Source organism: Rana temporaria, chromosome 1, assembly GCF_905171775.1.
Source record: "Rana temporaria chromosome 1, aRanTem1.1, whole genome shotgun sequence".
NCBI classification, from domain to species: domain Eukaryota; kingdom Metazoa; phylum Chordata; class Amphibia; order Anura; family Ranidae; genus Rana; species Rana temporaria.
Window position 1 is genome coordinate 354,896,148 of NC_053489.1, and position 14,321 is coordinate 354,910,468.

General features: G+C 41.0%; 1 protein-coding gene across 1 annotated transcript in view; it reads left to right on the forward strand.

Moving 5' to 3' along the window:
* Nucleotides 1–14,321, forward strand: part of USE1 (unconventional SNARE in the ER 1) — a 197,012-nt gene that overhangs the window by 112,065 nt on the left and 70,626 nt on the right. The window contains exon 4 of the mRNA XM_040321253.1: nucleotides 5,482–5,634. Within this exon, the coding sequence (XP_040177187.1) occupies nucleotides 5,482–5,634 (153 nt within the window). The remainder of the gene's footprint in view (nucleotides 1–5,481; nucleotides 5,635–14,321) is intronic.

Below are 14,321 nucleotides of genomic sequence, written 5' to 3' on the forward strand. Positions count from 1 at the left end.
TTCATTACATAATAGTGTTGTTTGAGGATTTAATCCTCTATATTCCTATATTTTTTACTTAGTCCATTCTGATTGAACCTTTTGTCGCCATGAGTATTTTGAGATTTCCGGACTTGCCATATTTTTTTTTGAGTTATCGGGATCCATAGACTTAATCTTAAAAATGGTGTCAATTCCTCAAACATTTTGTTACTTTAAATGTTTAGTGATGCTTTAAGGTATCGTAAGGTTATTACACTGATCCGGAATTAACGAGTTGTCGGTCATAATATTAATCTTCTCAATTTAAAAAAATTTTCATTGATCTACTTCTAATTCACAAAGTGAATTTGCTCTACAATAAGTAAGTAGGGGGAAAAAGAGAGAAGACGGTGGGAGTATTAGGACAGAAGGTGGGGTCCTACTCTTAGTGAAATGATTGGATTCTTACTAAGGTAAGGGGGTTATATGAGGGTCATTTAAGAATGAACTCTATTTTATTGACTAATATCACATGTGTTATGGTATCACAAGTATCAACTTTTACGTTGCACTTGAATATCTCTCAGGGGAACCTTATATAGGAAAATTTAGGGTAAATACTATATTTCCGTTATAACGGTTTGTGGACACATGATCTTTTTATTTCTTCCAAATCTGTTTATTTTTGAATAAAGATCGTTTATTCGATTGTGACCTAAGTATAGTTAGGAATATGTGATGTCGAAATGTATCTTCCTGTAATGCATTGTGATGTTATCCTTGATGTATGAACTCGATTGTACTGTTTATATTTTCAAAATAAACTTAAACTTGATTGAAAAAAAAAAAAATGATCCTCTTGCCAAAATGCATGTACCTACCCACATACCTGTGATTTTTTTTTTTTTTAGGAGCTCAATTCTTTGTTCTTTAACTTTACATGGGATACTACTGGACCTAAATTAAAACTGACCATGCTACAAAGACAACAAGGAAGTTGGAATGGCTCTGCTGGGAATATTACCTTGTGGGACAACTGAAACATCTGATCACATAGGTTTTTTCTGGTGTCCTTGCTAACTCAGAGGTGTGCTGTCTAGAGGCAGGTCTCTAAATGATTCTCCCCCAAACATCAGTTGCCCATTCTGAAACTGGCTGTATCAGTATGGACTAAAGTCTTCCAGACATCCTGTCCATATGAGATAAACATTTACTGGAATAGCCCATGTTCTCAGATGTATATCAGTTCAAAAAGATACTCCTTTAACCACTTAACCCCCGGACCATATTGCTGGTCAAAGACCAGAGCACTTTTTGCGATTCGGCACTGCGTCGCTTTAACTGACAATTGCGCGGTCGTGCGACGTGGCTCCCAAACAAAATTGGCGTTTTTTCCCCCCCACAAATAGAGTTTTCTTTTGGTGGTATTTGATCACCTCTGCGGTTTTTAGTTTTTGCGCTATAAACCAAAATAGAGCAAAAATAAAAGCAATATTTTTTACTTTTTGTTTTAATAAATATCCCCAAAAAAATATTTTTTTTCCTCGGTTCACGTCCATAAGTATTCTTCTACATATAAACAAAAATAGAGTGACAATTTTGAAAACAAATTATATTGTTTACTTTTTGCTCAGTTTAGGCCGATACGTTTTCTTCTACATATTTTTCGTAAAAAAAATCGCAATAAGCGTTTATTGATTGGTTTGCTCAAAAGTTATAACATTTACAATATAGGGGGTATTTTTATGGCATTTTTATTAATATTTTTTTTTTTACTAGTAATGGCGGCGATCAGCGTTTTTTTTTCCGGTACTGCGACATTATGGCGGACACTTCGGACACTTTTGACACATTTTTGGGACCATTGGCATTTTTATAGCGATCAGTGCTATAAAAATGCATTGGGTTACTATAAAAATGCCACTGGCAGTGAAGGGGTTAACACTAGGGGGCGGGGAAGGGGTTAAGTATGTTCCCTGGGTGTGTTCTAACTGTAGGGGGGTGGACTGACACCGGGAAATGACTGATCTTCTGTTGATACATTGTATCAACAGAAGATCAGCATTTCTCTCCCTGACAGGACCGGGAGCTGTGTGTTTACACACACAGCTCCCGGTCCTCGCTCTGTAATGAGTGATCGCGTGTGCCCGGCGGCGATCGCGCCCACCGGGCACGGGAGTCGGGGGCGAGCGCGCGCCTCCGGTGGCACACGCCCCTAGTGGCCTGCGTGAGAGCCGACGTATAGCTACGGGCTCTCGCGCAGGGGGCCGGCGGCTGGTCAGCAAGCAGTTAAGCCATAACAAGAGAGACGTGAAATGCTCTCTTAATTTCTACATCTACGCCAGCCTTTCTCAATTTTTTAACTTGGAGTAACCCATGATATAACTTTTTGGCTCCAGGGAACCCCTGCCAATAATTATTATATTTGCAGCTCACGGTACATTTGTCTTATGGTCAGTGGGAAAGAATACTCCTTATATTTGTGGTTACTGGGAATAATCCCTTTACAGATAGCTAAAAAAAATCATTGGTGTCAGTGGTTATTCATCTGAGAGGCAAAAATCGCTTTTTGCTCAAGTAACCTCTAACAACCTCTGGAGTAACCCTATGGTTCTCCGGATCCCTGGTTGAGAAACTCTGATCTATGCAATGATTTGGAGACACTATTTAGAGATCACAATAAGTGCCACTAGCTACAGTTGTGCTCATAATTTACATACCCTGGCAGAATTTATAATTGGCCATTTTTCAGAGAATGATATGAATAATAACACAAAAACTTTTCTTTCACTCATGGTTAATGTTTGGCTGAAGCCATTTATTATCAGTCAACTGTGTTTTACTCATAATGGCAACAAAAACTACCCAAATGACCCTGATCAAAAGTTTACCCCAGTTCTTAAAGGATTTGTAAAGACAGAAGTTTTTTTTTTGTATCTTAATGCATTCTATGCATTTAAGATAAACAACTTGTGTGTGTAGCAGCCTCCCCAGCACCCCCCAATTACCTACCTGAGCTCCTTCTCTCTCCAAAAATGTCCATCATCCCCTCAGCCATCCAGTACACTCTTCCTAATTGGCTGAGACACAGCAGCAGTGCTATTAACTCCCTTGGCTGTCAATCAGGGGAGAGAAGGGGCGGGGCCAGGTTGGGGCTCCGTGTCTGAATAGATACACGGAGCTCTGACTCGAATTGGGTGCCAACCTGTAGAAAGCGGCTGGCTGAGGGTCACTCAAAGGAAGGAGGGACCCAAGAAAAGGAGGATCTTGGCTGCTCTGTGCAAAACCAACTGCACAGAGGAGGCAAGTATAACATGTTGACTCCTCTCCAAAAGTAGCATTTATGGTTGTGGCCAAAAAAAAAGCAAAATTTTGGTCTCGTCACTCCAAATGTTATTTGTGGGGTTTTCTTTGCATTCCGAACAATTTTTCTGGCACTTGTGGCTGAAATTTTAGTTGGTCTTCCTGACCGTGGTTTGGTTTCAACAGAACCCCTCATTTTCCACTTTTTGATTAGATTTTGAACACTGCTGATTGGCATTCTCAATTCCTTGGATATCTTTTTGTATCCCTCTCCTCCTGTTTTTTACAGTTCAACTACCTTTTCCTGCAGATCTTTTGACAATTCTTTTTCTTTCCCTGTGTCTCAGAATCCAGAAAAGTCAGTGCAGCACTGGATGAAAGATGCAAGGGTCTGTCAGGAGTCCAGAAATGCATTAACCTTTAATACACAATAATTACCTTTTAATAGCCATTCAAACCCCTTTGTGTCAACTTGTGTGCATGTTATCAGGCCAAAAGCACCAGGGTATGTCAAATTTTGATCAGGGTCATTTGGGTAGTTTCTGTTTCCATTATGATTTAAAAAGAGTAAACACAGTTAATTGATAATAAATAGCTTCAGCCAAACACTAACCATGAGTGAAAGAGAGTTTTTCGTGTCATCATTCATATTCTCTGAAAAATGACCAAGAAATCATAAATTCTGCCAGGGAATATAAACTTTTAAGCACAACTGTGTGTGTATATGTGTGTGTGTGTGTGTGTGTGTGTGTGTGTGTGTATATATATATATATATATATATATATATATATATATATATATATATATATATATAACTATATATATCATAAAAATAATACATTAGGGGTGTTGAAAATAATAAAATATCGATGAATCACGATTGCACAGATGATGTCATCCTGGCGCGCCTCTGTCAGTCGTCTCCTCCCTCCTCCTCTTCAACTTTATCTCACTGAACTTGCCCAGGGCAGCTGCTCACCAGTGAGTGGATGGATCATACACAGTGGGCATCTCCCACTGTCTCACAGAGCTTTGATCTGAATATCCCACCCATCCTCCTCCTCCCTCCTCCAGCGGCCACTGTAACAGAGTCCCACCTCCTAGACCGGGTCCTGTTAAAACGGAACACTGATCCAATGCGTGTTCTGCCTATCACAGGACCCAGTTTAAGAGGCTTGACTTTGTTACAGTGGCCGCTGGAGGAGGAGGATGGGCGCGTCGGGATATTCAAATCAAAGTTTGTGACACAGCGGGAGGTGCCCGTTGTATATGATGCATCCAGGCACTGGTGGGTCTGCATTGATGGGGCACAGTGAGGCTGATTGATGATGGGCACAGTGACTCTGCATTGATGGGGCACAGTGACTCTGCATTGATGTGGCACAGTTAGGCTGACTGATGGGGCACAGTGAGTCTGCATTGATGGGCACAGTTAGGCTAATTGATGGGCACAACGACTCTGCATTGTTGAGCACAGTGGAGCTCATTTATGCGCACAGTGACTCTGCATTGATGGGCACAGTAAGGCTGATTGATGGGCACAGTGACTCTGCATTCATGGACACAGTGAGGCTGATGGGCACAGTGAGTCTGCATTGATGATGGGCACAGGGAGTCTGCATTGGTGTCACAAAGCTCAAATTCTCTCAAACTGGTTTCTTGAACATAACAATGAGTTCACCGTACTCCAATGGCCTCCACAGTCACCAGATCTCAATCCCATAGAGCGCTTTTGGGATGTGGTGAAATGTGAGATTTGCATCATGAATGTGCAGCGGATAAATCTGTAGCAACTGCTGGATGCTATTATTATTATTATTATTATTATTATTATTATGCAATTATGGAAAAAAGAATGTTTACAATACCTTGTTGAATCTATGCCACAAAGAATGAAGGCAGTTCTGAAGACAAAAGGGGGTCCAACCTAGTACTAGCAAGGAGTAAGAGTGTATATATATATATTTTAGTGTTTGCTCTTGGGTTTAGATATGTTTTAAATTGAAGGTTTCTTTGTCCTCCTTTGTATAAAACTGATTTTAAAATATTAAAGCAGATCTCAGTAGAGACCAATCCAGTTACCCTTGCAAACCAATAAAACATAAAGCATAATGCTTTGGCAAAGGGGTGAAATAACAAGATTTAGGCATTAATAATGTTGACATGTACTACTGTTTGGACCTTATGACTAATAAAGCTGTGTTCATTTCCTGCAGTCATCTCCCACTGAAAAAGCCTTGGCTAATCAGTTTCTTGCTCCGGGGCGCACACCTACAATCAGCAAGGAACGTACACCAGTGACCAAGACTGTCCATCTTCAAACACAAGCACGTTACACAGGGGAGATGAGGAGTGAGCTGCTGGAAAAGGTGAGCATAAAGTAGCTAATGACTGGGCCTGATCACAGGAAACCTCTTATTCACACGCAGCAGCAATACTTGCTGTTTAAGCCTCAGCCTATATAATTAGCTGTGTGTGCTGCACCATACAACTGAATAATCAAGATTTGATCTAATTTCTGTGGGTGATGTTTTCTCCCTTCCCTGATGATTTGAAAACAAACAAAATGTATAATTCTGCTTGCTTGTAGGCTTTCTGCATATAGAAATTAGAACACCCCCTGGTGTTTTTTCTACCCTGTGACACATTGGTACCTGAGTACTTCATCTCCCTAGGACATGTTTTTATAATATATCCAAATATACTATACTATATCAGAATGGATCTTAAGAAAGCTTGTGCATGCATGGTTAGCCACCACCTACAGTCTGTAGGTGCCTAAAAGGTGAACCAGGTAAAATGTTGATAGATATATACATACACAGGATGATTGAAAAGTAACTCCTTATTTTAAACCTCTTATAATTTTATTTTTTAATCGTTATTTTTACAAAAAATGTATATGAGAAGAACACACATAACATGGAGTTTTATTTAAAGTTCGATATGTTAACCAGCATTCGCCTGTAGCTTCTGAAGCCGCTTCACAGGAACTCTTACAGTGGGGATCGAAAGTTGGGGCACCCCAGGTAAAAACTTGTATTAATGTGCATAACGAAGCCAATGAAAGATGGAAAAATCTCCAAAAGGCATCAAATTACAGATTAGACATTCTTATAATATGTCAAAAAAAGTTAGATTTTATTTCCATCATTTACACTTTCAAAATTACAGAAAACAAAAAAATGGCGTCTGCAAAGGTTTGGGCACCCTGCAGAGTTAATATCTTGTACTGCTTGTAAACGCTTTTTGTAGCCAGCCAAGAGTCTTTCAATTCTTGTTTGAGGTATCTTTGCCCATTCTTCCTTACAAAAGTCTTCCAGTTCTTTGAGATTTCTGGGCTGTCTGTCATGCACTGTTCTTTTAAGGTCAATCCATAGCTTTTTAATTATGTTGAGGACAGGAGATTGTGAAGGCCATGGCAAAACCTTCAGTTTACGCCTCTTGATGTAATCCCCCATGGATTTTGAGGTGTGTTTAGGATCATTATCCATTTGTAAAAGCCACCCTCTCTTTAACTTCAGCTTTTTCACAGATGGCATCAAGTTACCATCCAAAATTTGCTGAAATTTTATTGAATCCATTTTTCCTTCTACTTGTGAAATGTTCCCTGTGCCACTGGCTGCAATACAACCCCAAAGCATGATTGATCCACCCCCCTCCTTAACAGTTGGACAGAGGTTATTTTCAATAAATTCTGTGTCCTTTCTTCTCCAAACGTACCTTTGCTCATTCCGGCCAAAAAGTTATATTTTAACCTCATCGGTCCACAGAACTTGTTTCCAAAATGAATGCATCAGGCTTGTCTATATGTTCATTTGCAAAGTTCAAACGCTGATTTTTGTGGTGAGGACGTAGAAGAGGTTTTCTTCTGATGACTCTTCCATGAAGACCATATTTGTAAAAGTATCTCATTATAGTGGAATAGTGTACCACAACTCCAGTGTCTGCCAGATCTTTCTGGAGGGATCGTGCAGTCAAACGTGGGTTTTAAATTGCTTTTCTCACAATCCTGCGAGCTGTTCTGTCTGATATTTTGGTCTTCCAGATCTTGCTTTAACTTCCACTATTCCTGATGACTGCCATTTCTTAATTACATTCCGAACAGAGGATATTGACATCTGAAAACGCTTTGCTATCTTCTTATAGCCTTCTCCAGCTTTGTGAGTGTCAACTATTTTCAGTTTCAGTTTTCTAGACAACTGCTTAGAAGAACCCATGGTGCTGATTGTTGGGGCAAGGTTAGATGAGTCTGGGCATTTAAAACCTTTGAGATTGACATCACCTGGTCTTCCCAGACGATGATTGAGAACAATCCATGACACTGGCAGGTCTCAGCTTTGCAAAGGGGGCAGTGCATGCTATAAATTCTGCAGGGTGCCCAAACCTTTGCAGACGCCATTTTTTTGTTTTCTGTAATTCTGAAAGTGTAAATGATGGAAATAAAATCTAACTTTTTTTGACCTATTATAAGAATGTCTAATCTGTAATTTGATGCCTTTGGAGATTTGTCCATCTTTCCTTGGCTTCATTATGCACATTAATACAAATTTTTACCTGGGGTGCCCAAACTTTCGATCCCCACTGTATGTGATGGCAGAAAAAACTTCAATAACTTCTGCCCTTCAAGTTCTTCTAAAGTTTTTGGTTTCATAGAGTAAACCTGTTCCTTCAACCAACCCCAAAGAAAAAAGTTGCAGGGTGTTAAATCAGGGCTTCTGGTCGGCCACTCATGCGGACCATCTCCCAGGAAAATGTTCATTCAGCCTTTCACAAACAATGGCAAAATGTGGAAGAGCACCATCTTGCATAAAAATCAAGTCTTCAATATTCTCCCAGGCTAGATTTCAGATTTCATCTTGCAGCATAGTGAGAAATCTTTCGGTGTTCATGGTTAGTGTTGAGCAGAATATGCCATATTCGATTTCGCGATATATCTCGAATATATATTCGAATATTCGAGATATATTCGCTAAATTCGAATATTCGTGATATTTTATCGAAATTAATTGAATGCGATTTTTCGCTATTGCGAATGCGAAAATAATTGCGATTTTTTAATAACTGCGGTAGGAGCGCTCTGATTGGCTTAGAATATTCGTGATATTTTATCGAAATATCGCAACATGCGAATGCGATATTTATTGCGCAATTTCGAGATATGCTGGAGGAGCGCTCTGATTGGCTCAGAATATTCGTGATATTTTATCGAAATATCGCAACATGCGAATGCGATATTTATTGCGCAATTTCGAGATATGCTGGAGGAGCGCTCTGATTGGCTCAGAATATTCGTGATATTTTATCGAAATATCGCAACATGCGAATGCGATATTTATTGCGCAATTTCGAGATATGCTGGAGGAGCGCTCTGATTGGCTCAGAATATTCCTGATATTTTATCGAAATATCGCAACATGCGAATGCGAAATTTATTGCAGATATTTCGAAAACTGCTGTAGCAGCACTCTGAAATCGAATATGTATGATATTTTAACCAAAATACATATTGCGATTGCGATTTTTCGATCGCGCATGCGCAATTGCGCGAACAACACGCGACCATTTCCTGGAGCCTTGCCAGTTTCCCAATATTACAGCAACATGGTGGGAAGCAATTTCTCAAAGTCTGAGGAAAAGTTGCTGATTTGTGTAAGTATTTTGACCACTGTTATTTCATCATCTTCAACTGCATTTAAGTCTAGTTTAAAAGTTAGTATATATGATCAGATATTAGTATTTAACCAAAAATGTGTCTCCTGCTTTTACAAAACTACAAGTCCCAGCATGCCTGGACAGCTGCAGACACCCTGGTTGGCAAATGTGTATTTAGGCACTTTTCCTTGTTATTTAGCATAATGAATTTAAAATTTTTTTGGACATAGGACGTATGCGAACGTCCTGACTTCAGTGTCCTCAAGGCCCAAGGACGTTCGAATACATATTGCCCTTTAGATGTTGCAGAACTACAACTTCCAGCATGCCTGGGAATGCTGGCACTTCTAGTATTGTAAGTTCTGCAGGCCCACATTTTTCAGGCCTTTATGCACGGGTCTCTAAACTGTGGCACCCTAGATGCAGCAAAAGTAAAATTCTTAGCATGCACTGAAAGACCGTGGCTGATGGGAGTAGTAGTTTTGCAACAGCTGGAGGTGGACTGGTCTTGAAACCCAGAGTTAGGTAACAAACCCGTAGTGTTTTGCAACCATTCTGCCTCCAGCTGGTTATTTTCTGTTGAAAAGCCTGTGGCGTGCAAAACACAACCCAAAAACTCCACCCGGTGCAAGGAAAAATTTGCACACACCTAAAGAGTGACATCACAAAAAACTGCGACGGTTGCATACGTCAGTGGTCCTCCGAAAAGGTCCCGTCTCTGACCCCCCGGGGCGTTAGGCTCCTAGGCTCCTGACAGGGAAAAGAGTTACTGTGGTCCATACAGCCGAAGCCATATGGACCCATCTCGGTCCAAGCAGCGCAATCAACACGCGAACAACACGCGACCATTTCCTGGAGCCTTGCCAGTTTCCAACTTATGATCGCAGCGCAATCACACAGCAACATGGTTGGAAGCAATTTCACTAAGTCTGAGGAAAAGTTGCTGATTTGTGTAAGTATTTTGACCACTGTTATTTCATCATCTTCAACTGCATTTAAGTCTAGTTTAAAAGTTAGTATATATGATCAGATATTAGTATTTAACCAAAAATGTGTCTCCTGCTTTTACAAAACTACAAGTCCCAGCCCAGCCCAGCATTTAAGTCTAGTTTAAAAGTTAGTATATATGATCATATATTAGTATTTCACAAAAAATGTGTCTCCTGCTTTTACAAAACTACAAGTCCCAGCATGCCTGGACAGCTGCAGACACCCTGGTTGGCAAATGTGTATTTAGGCACTTTTCCTTGTTATTTAGCATAATGAATTTAAAAATTTTTTGGACATAGGACGTATGCGAACGTCCTGTCCTCAAGGCCCAAGGACGTTCGAATACATATTGCCCTTTAGATGTTGCAGAACTACAACTTCCAGCATGCCTGGGAATGCTGGCACTTCTAGTATTGTAAGTTCTGCAGGCCCCCATTTTTCAGGCCTTTATGCACGGGTCTCTAAACTGTGGCACCCTAAATGCAGCAAAAGTAAAATTCTTAGCATGCACTGACAGACCGTGGCTGATGGGAGTAGTAGTTTTGCAACAGCTGGAGGTGGACTGGTCTTGAAACCCAGAGTTAAGTAACAAACACGTAGTGTTTTGCAACCATTCTGCCTCCAGCTGTTTTTTTCCTGTTGAAAAGCCTGTGGCGTGCAAAACACAACCCAAAAACTCCACCCGGATGCAGTGAAAAATGTGCACACACCTAAAGAGTGACATCACAAAAAACTGCGACTGGTACATACGTCAGTGGTCCTCCGAAAAAGGTCCCGTCTCTGACCCCCCGGGGCGTTAGGCTCCTGACAGGGAAAAGAGTTAGCAACGCATATCTCCCCTATACGTGTATCCTGTGTTGTTAATAATATATTCATAATTATGCAAATGATAATGGCTGCTATATTTATGCAAAAAAGGTGGCGACCGAAATGGCAGGATATAAAATCTTTCATGTTACCCCTGTCATTGATTAATAAGGCGAGAATGCTTCCAATTGTTGAATAGCATACATTTACGTCATATATCCATAAGGCTGTCAACAGAAGTATTACAATATACTTTGTTCTTCATCTTGCAGAAGTTCCTGGAAACAGGATATGATGACCTGCGGCGGCAGCCACAGAAAAGGGCTGTGGTCAGCGCCCTAATCGCTGACTTTGGCGGCCAACATGACCACAAGGCCATTGTTAAGAAGTGGTCTGACCTCAAGAGGCGCCAAATGGGTAATGTCAGACGTCTTCGGGCTAAATATCATCCAGGTAAGTTATTGTTGACAGTTATGTTTTTTTTTAAAAAAGTGTATTTTGTGCGTGAACTCGAAAGAGAGAGGAGCCGGCCTGCAGGAGTTGGGAGGCCTCCCCCAGAGGCAATCTGCCACCTTTCTCCATGCCCCGGTTGGCAATGGCGGGTGTGAGGGGGTCCTCCCAACCCAACCTCGCATAGCACACCCACCAGTGGCGGGGCTGAGACCACCAAACTCAATTCACAGGTAGCCGAGAGCGGGATCCGAACCCCTAGCTGCAGAGGTGAATCAGTTGTCAGTGCAGTGGCAATCGCGTGGAGCCACCGCAGCTCCTTTGGTGACAGTTATGTAAGGTCATATGTAATTCATGTAAGGTCAGATGTTGTTAACCAAGATGCCATGTTGTGCTAACATATATCACCACCGGCCAAGGTATTCATAGTACTGTTGAAAAAAGACATGGGGCAGCAGACAGGAACACAGAAGTTATGTGGGAACATAATTTTCCCATTGCTTTGCATGGGACTTTAAAGAAAAACCCCGACCATGGCAAGTGGGGGTGGGTAAGGTTTAAACCACCTATCCTATGTTTGTGGCTGACATATAAGTAACCTGTGTGCCAAGTTTCATATAAATATCTTTAGCCGTTTGTACGTGATGCTGGAACATACATACATACATACATACATACATACATTTATGCACACACACACGTTGAGTTTTATATATATAGATTACCACTAAATTCCTGTGTTAGGAGTGGGGTTGTTATAGTAATCCCGTGTGCTCCATCAGGCCCTTTTTTTAACATGAGATGGTCTGAACAAAACAAAGGAGACAAAAACAGCTCATTTTAACATGGTTGCATCCCAGCTCACGCTCAGTCCCCTGTAGTGCCCACAAGACCCTTTAATATAACATTGTCCCATTGGTTAACTGTCTATATAAATCAATTTGTATTCATATACAATACAGCAGAGTACACAGAATTTGCATACGTCATTAGAAAACATTTTTATAATATATGAACATTGTGTTATTATAGGAGCTCCAATGCCAGTTATCCGCGCCAAGCGCAGAAGGCGCCAGGCCGATGAGGAGGAGGAGGAGGATGCGGCAGAGGAGGATGCGGCAGAGGAGGAGATGGATGAAGAGGAGCAGCCAGGGCCCTCCCACTCCCCAACCCCAGCTCCTGCTGAGGAGCAAGCTGAGGAGATTCCCCCCCCCACCACCCCAGCTTCTCAAGCGGAAGAGCAGGAGGAAGAGAGCGGTCCTGTGAGCCTCGCTCAGGAAGGTAAATATGTGCACAATGATTAATAACATTTCAACAACAAAATGTAGATATAAAAATGGACAACATATAAAGCGCACCTGTCAGATTGTAGAACCATAATATGGTATTGATGCTAGAAGTATACAGGTAGTGCATAATTATTAGGCAAGTTGTATTTTTTGAGGATTCATTTTATTATTGAACAACAACCATGTTCTCAATGAACCCCAAAAACTCATTAATATCAAAGCTGAATTTTTTTGGAAGTAGTTTTTAGTTTGTTTTTAGTGTTAGTTATTTTCGGGGGATATCTGTGTGTGCAGGTGACTACTATTACTGTGCAGAATTATTAGGCAACTTAACCAAAAAATAAATAGATACCCATTTCAATGATTTATTTTTAACAGTGAAACCAATATAACATCTCAACATTCACAAATACACATTTCTGACATTTAAAAACAAAACAAAAACAAATCAGTGACCAATATAGCCACCTTTATTTGCAAGGACACTCAAAAGCCTGACATCCATGGATTCTGTCAGTGTTTTGATCTGTTCACCATCAACATTGCGTGCAGCAGCAACCACAGCCTCCCAGACACTGTTCAGAGAGGTGTACTGTTTTCCCTCCTTGTAAATCCCACATTTGATGATGGACCACAGGTTCTCAATGGGGTTCAGATCAGGTGAACAAGGAGGCCATGTCATTACTTTTTTTTATTTAATACCCTTTCTTGCCAGCCACGCTGTGGAGTACTTTGACACGTGTGATGGAGCATTGTCCTGCATGAAAATCATTTTTTTCTTGAAGGATGGTGACTTCTTCCTGTACCACTGCTTAAAGAAGGTCTCTTCCATAATCTGGCAGTAGGACTGGGAGTTGAGCTTGACTCCATCCTCAATCCGAAAAGGCCCCACAAGCTCATCTTTGATGATACCAGCCCAAACCAGTACTCCACCACCACCTTGCTGGCGTCTGAGTCGGACTGGAGCTCCCTGCCCTTTACCAATCCAGCCACGGGCTCTTCCATCTGGCCCATCAAGACTCACTCTCATTTCAGTAGTCCATAAAACCTTAGAAAAATCTTTCTTGAGATATTTATTGGCACAGTCTTGACGTCGCAGCTTGTGTGTCTTGTTCAGTGGTCGTCGTCTTTCAGCCTTTCTTACCTTGGCCATGTCTCTGGGTATTGCACACCTTGTGCTTTTGGGCACCCCAGTGATGTTGCAGCTCTGAAATATGGCCAATCTGGTGGCAAGTGGCATCTTGGCAGCTGCACGCTTAACCTTTCTCAGGTCATGGGCAGTTAAGTTTGCGCCTTTGTTTTTCCACACGTTTCTTTTGTTTGATGATCACGCTTCAGAAGCTTTGCAATTTTAAGAGTGCTGCATCCCTCTGCTAGATATCTCTCTATTTTGGACTTTTCAGAGTCTGTCAAGTCCTTCTTTTGGCCCATTTTGCCAAAGGAAAGGAAATTGACTAATAATTATGCACACCTGATATAGAGTGTTGATGTCATTAGACCACACACCTTCTCATTACAGAGATGTACATTACCTAATATGCCTAATCGGTAGTAGGCTTTCGAGCCTATACTGCTTGGAGTAAGACAACATGCATAAAGAGGATGATGTGGTCCAAATACTCATTTGCCTAATAATTCTGCACTCCCGGGATGTGTTAGACACATAACAAGTGTATACACATGATAATGATTGATTAATAAGCAAAAAAAATATTTTATTTATTTGGTAACGTTCTTTGAAATCCAAATGTTTTTTTATTATATCCTAACAGTAGCAAGAAAGATGATGCAGCAGCACGCGCTGCTAAAGAAGACACATCAGAGGATAAAGGGAAATCATGAACAAATTAAATACCTGGTCCAGC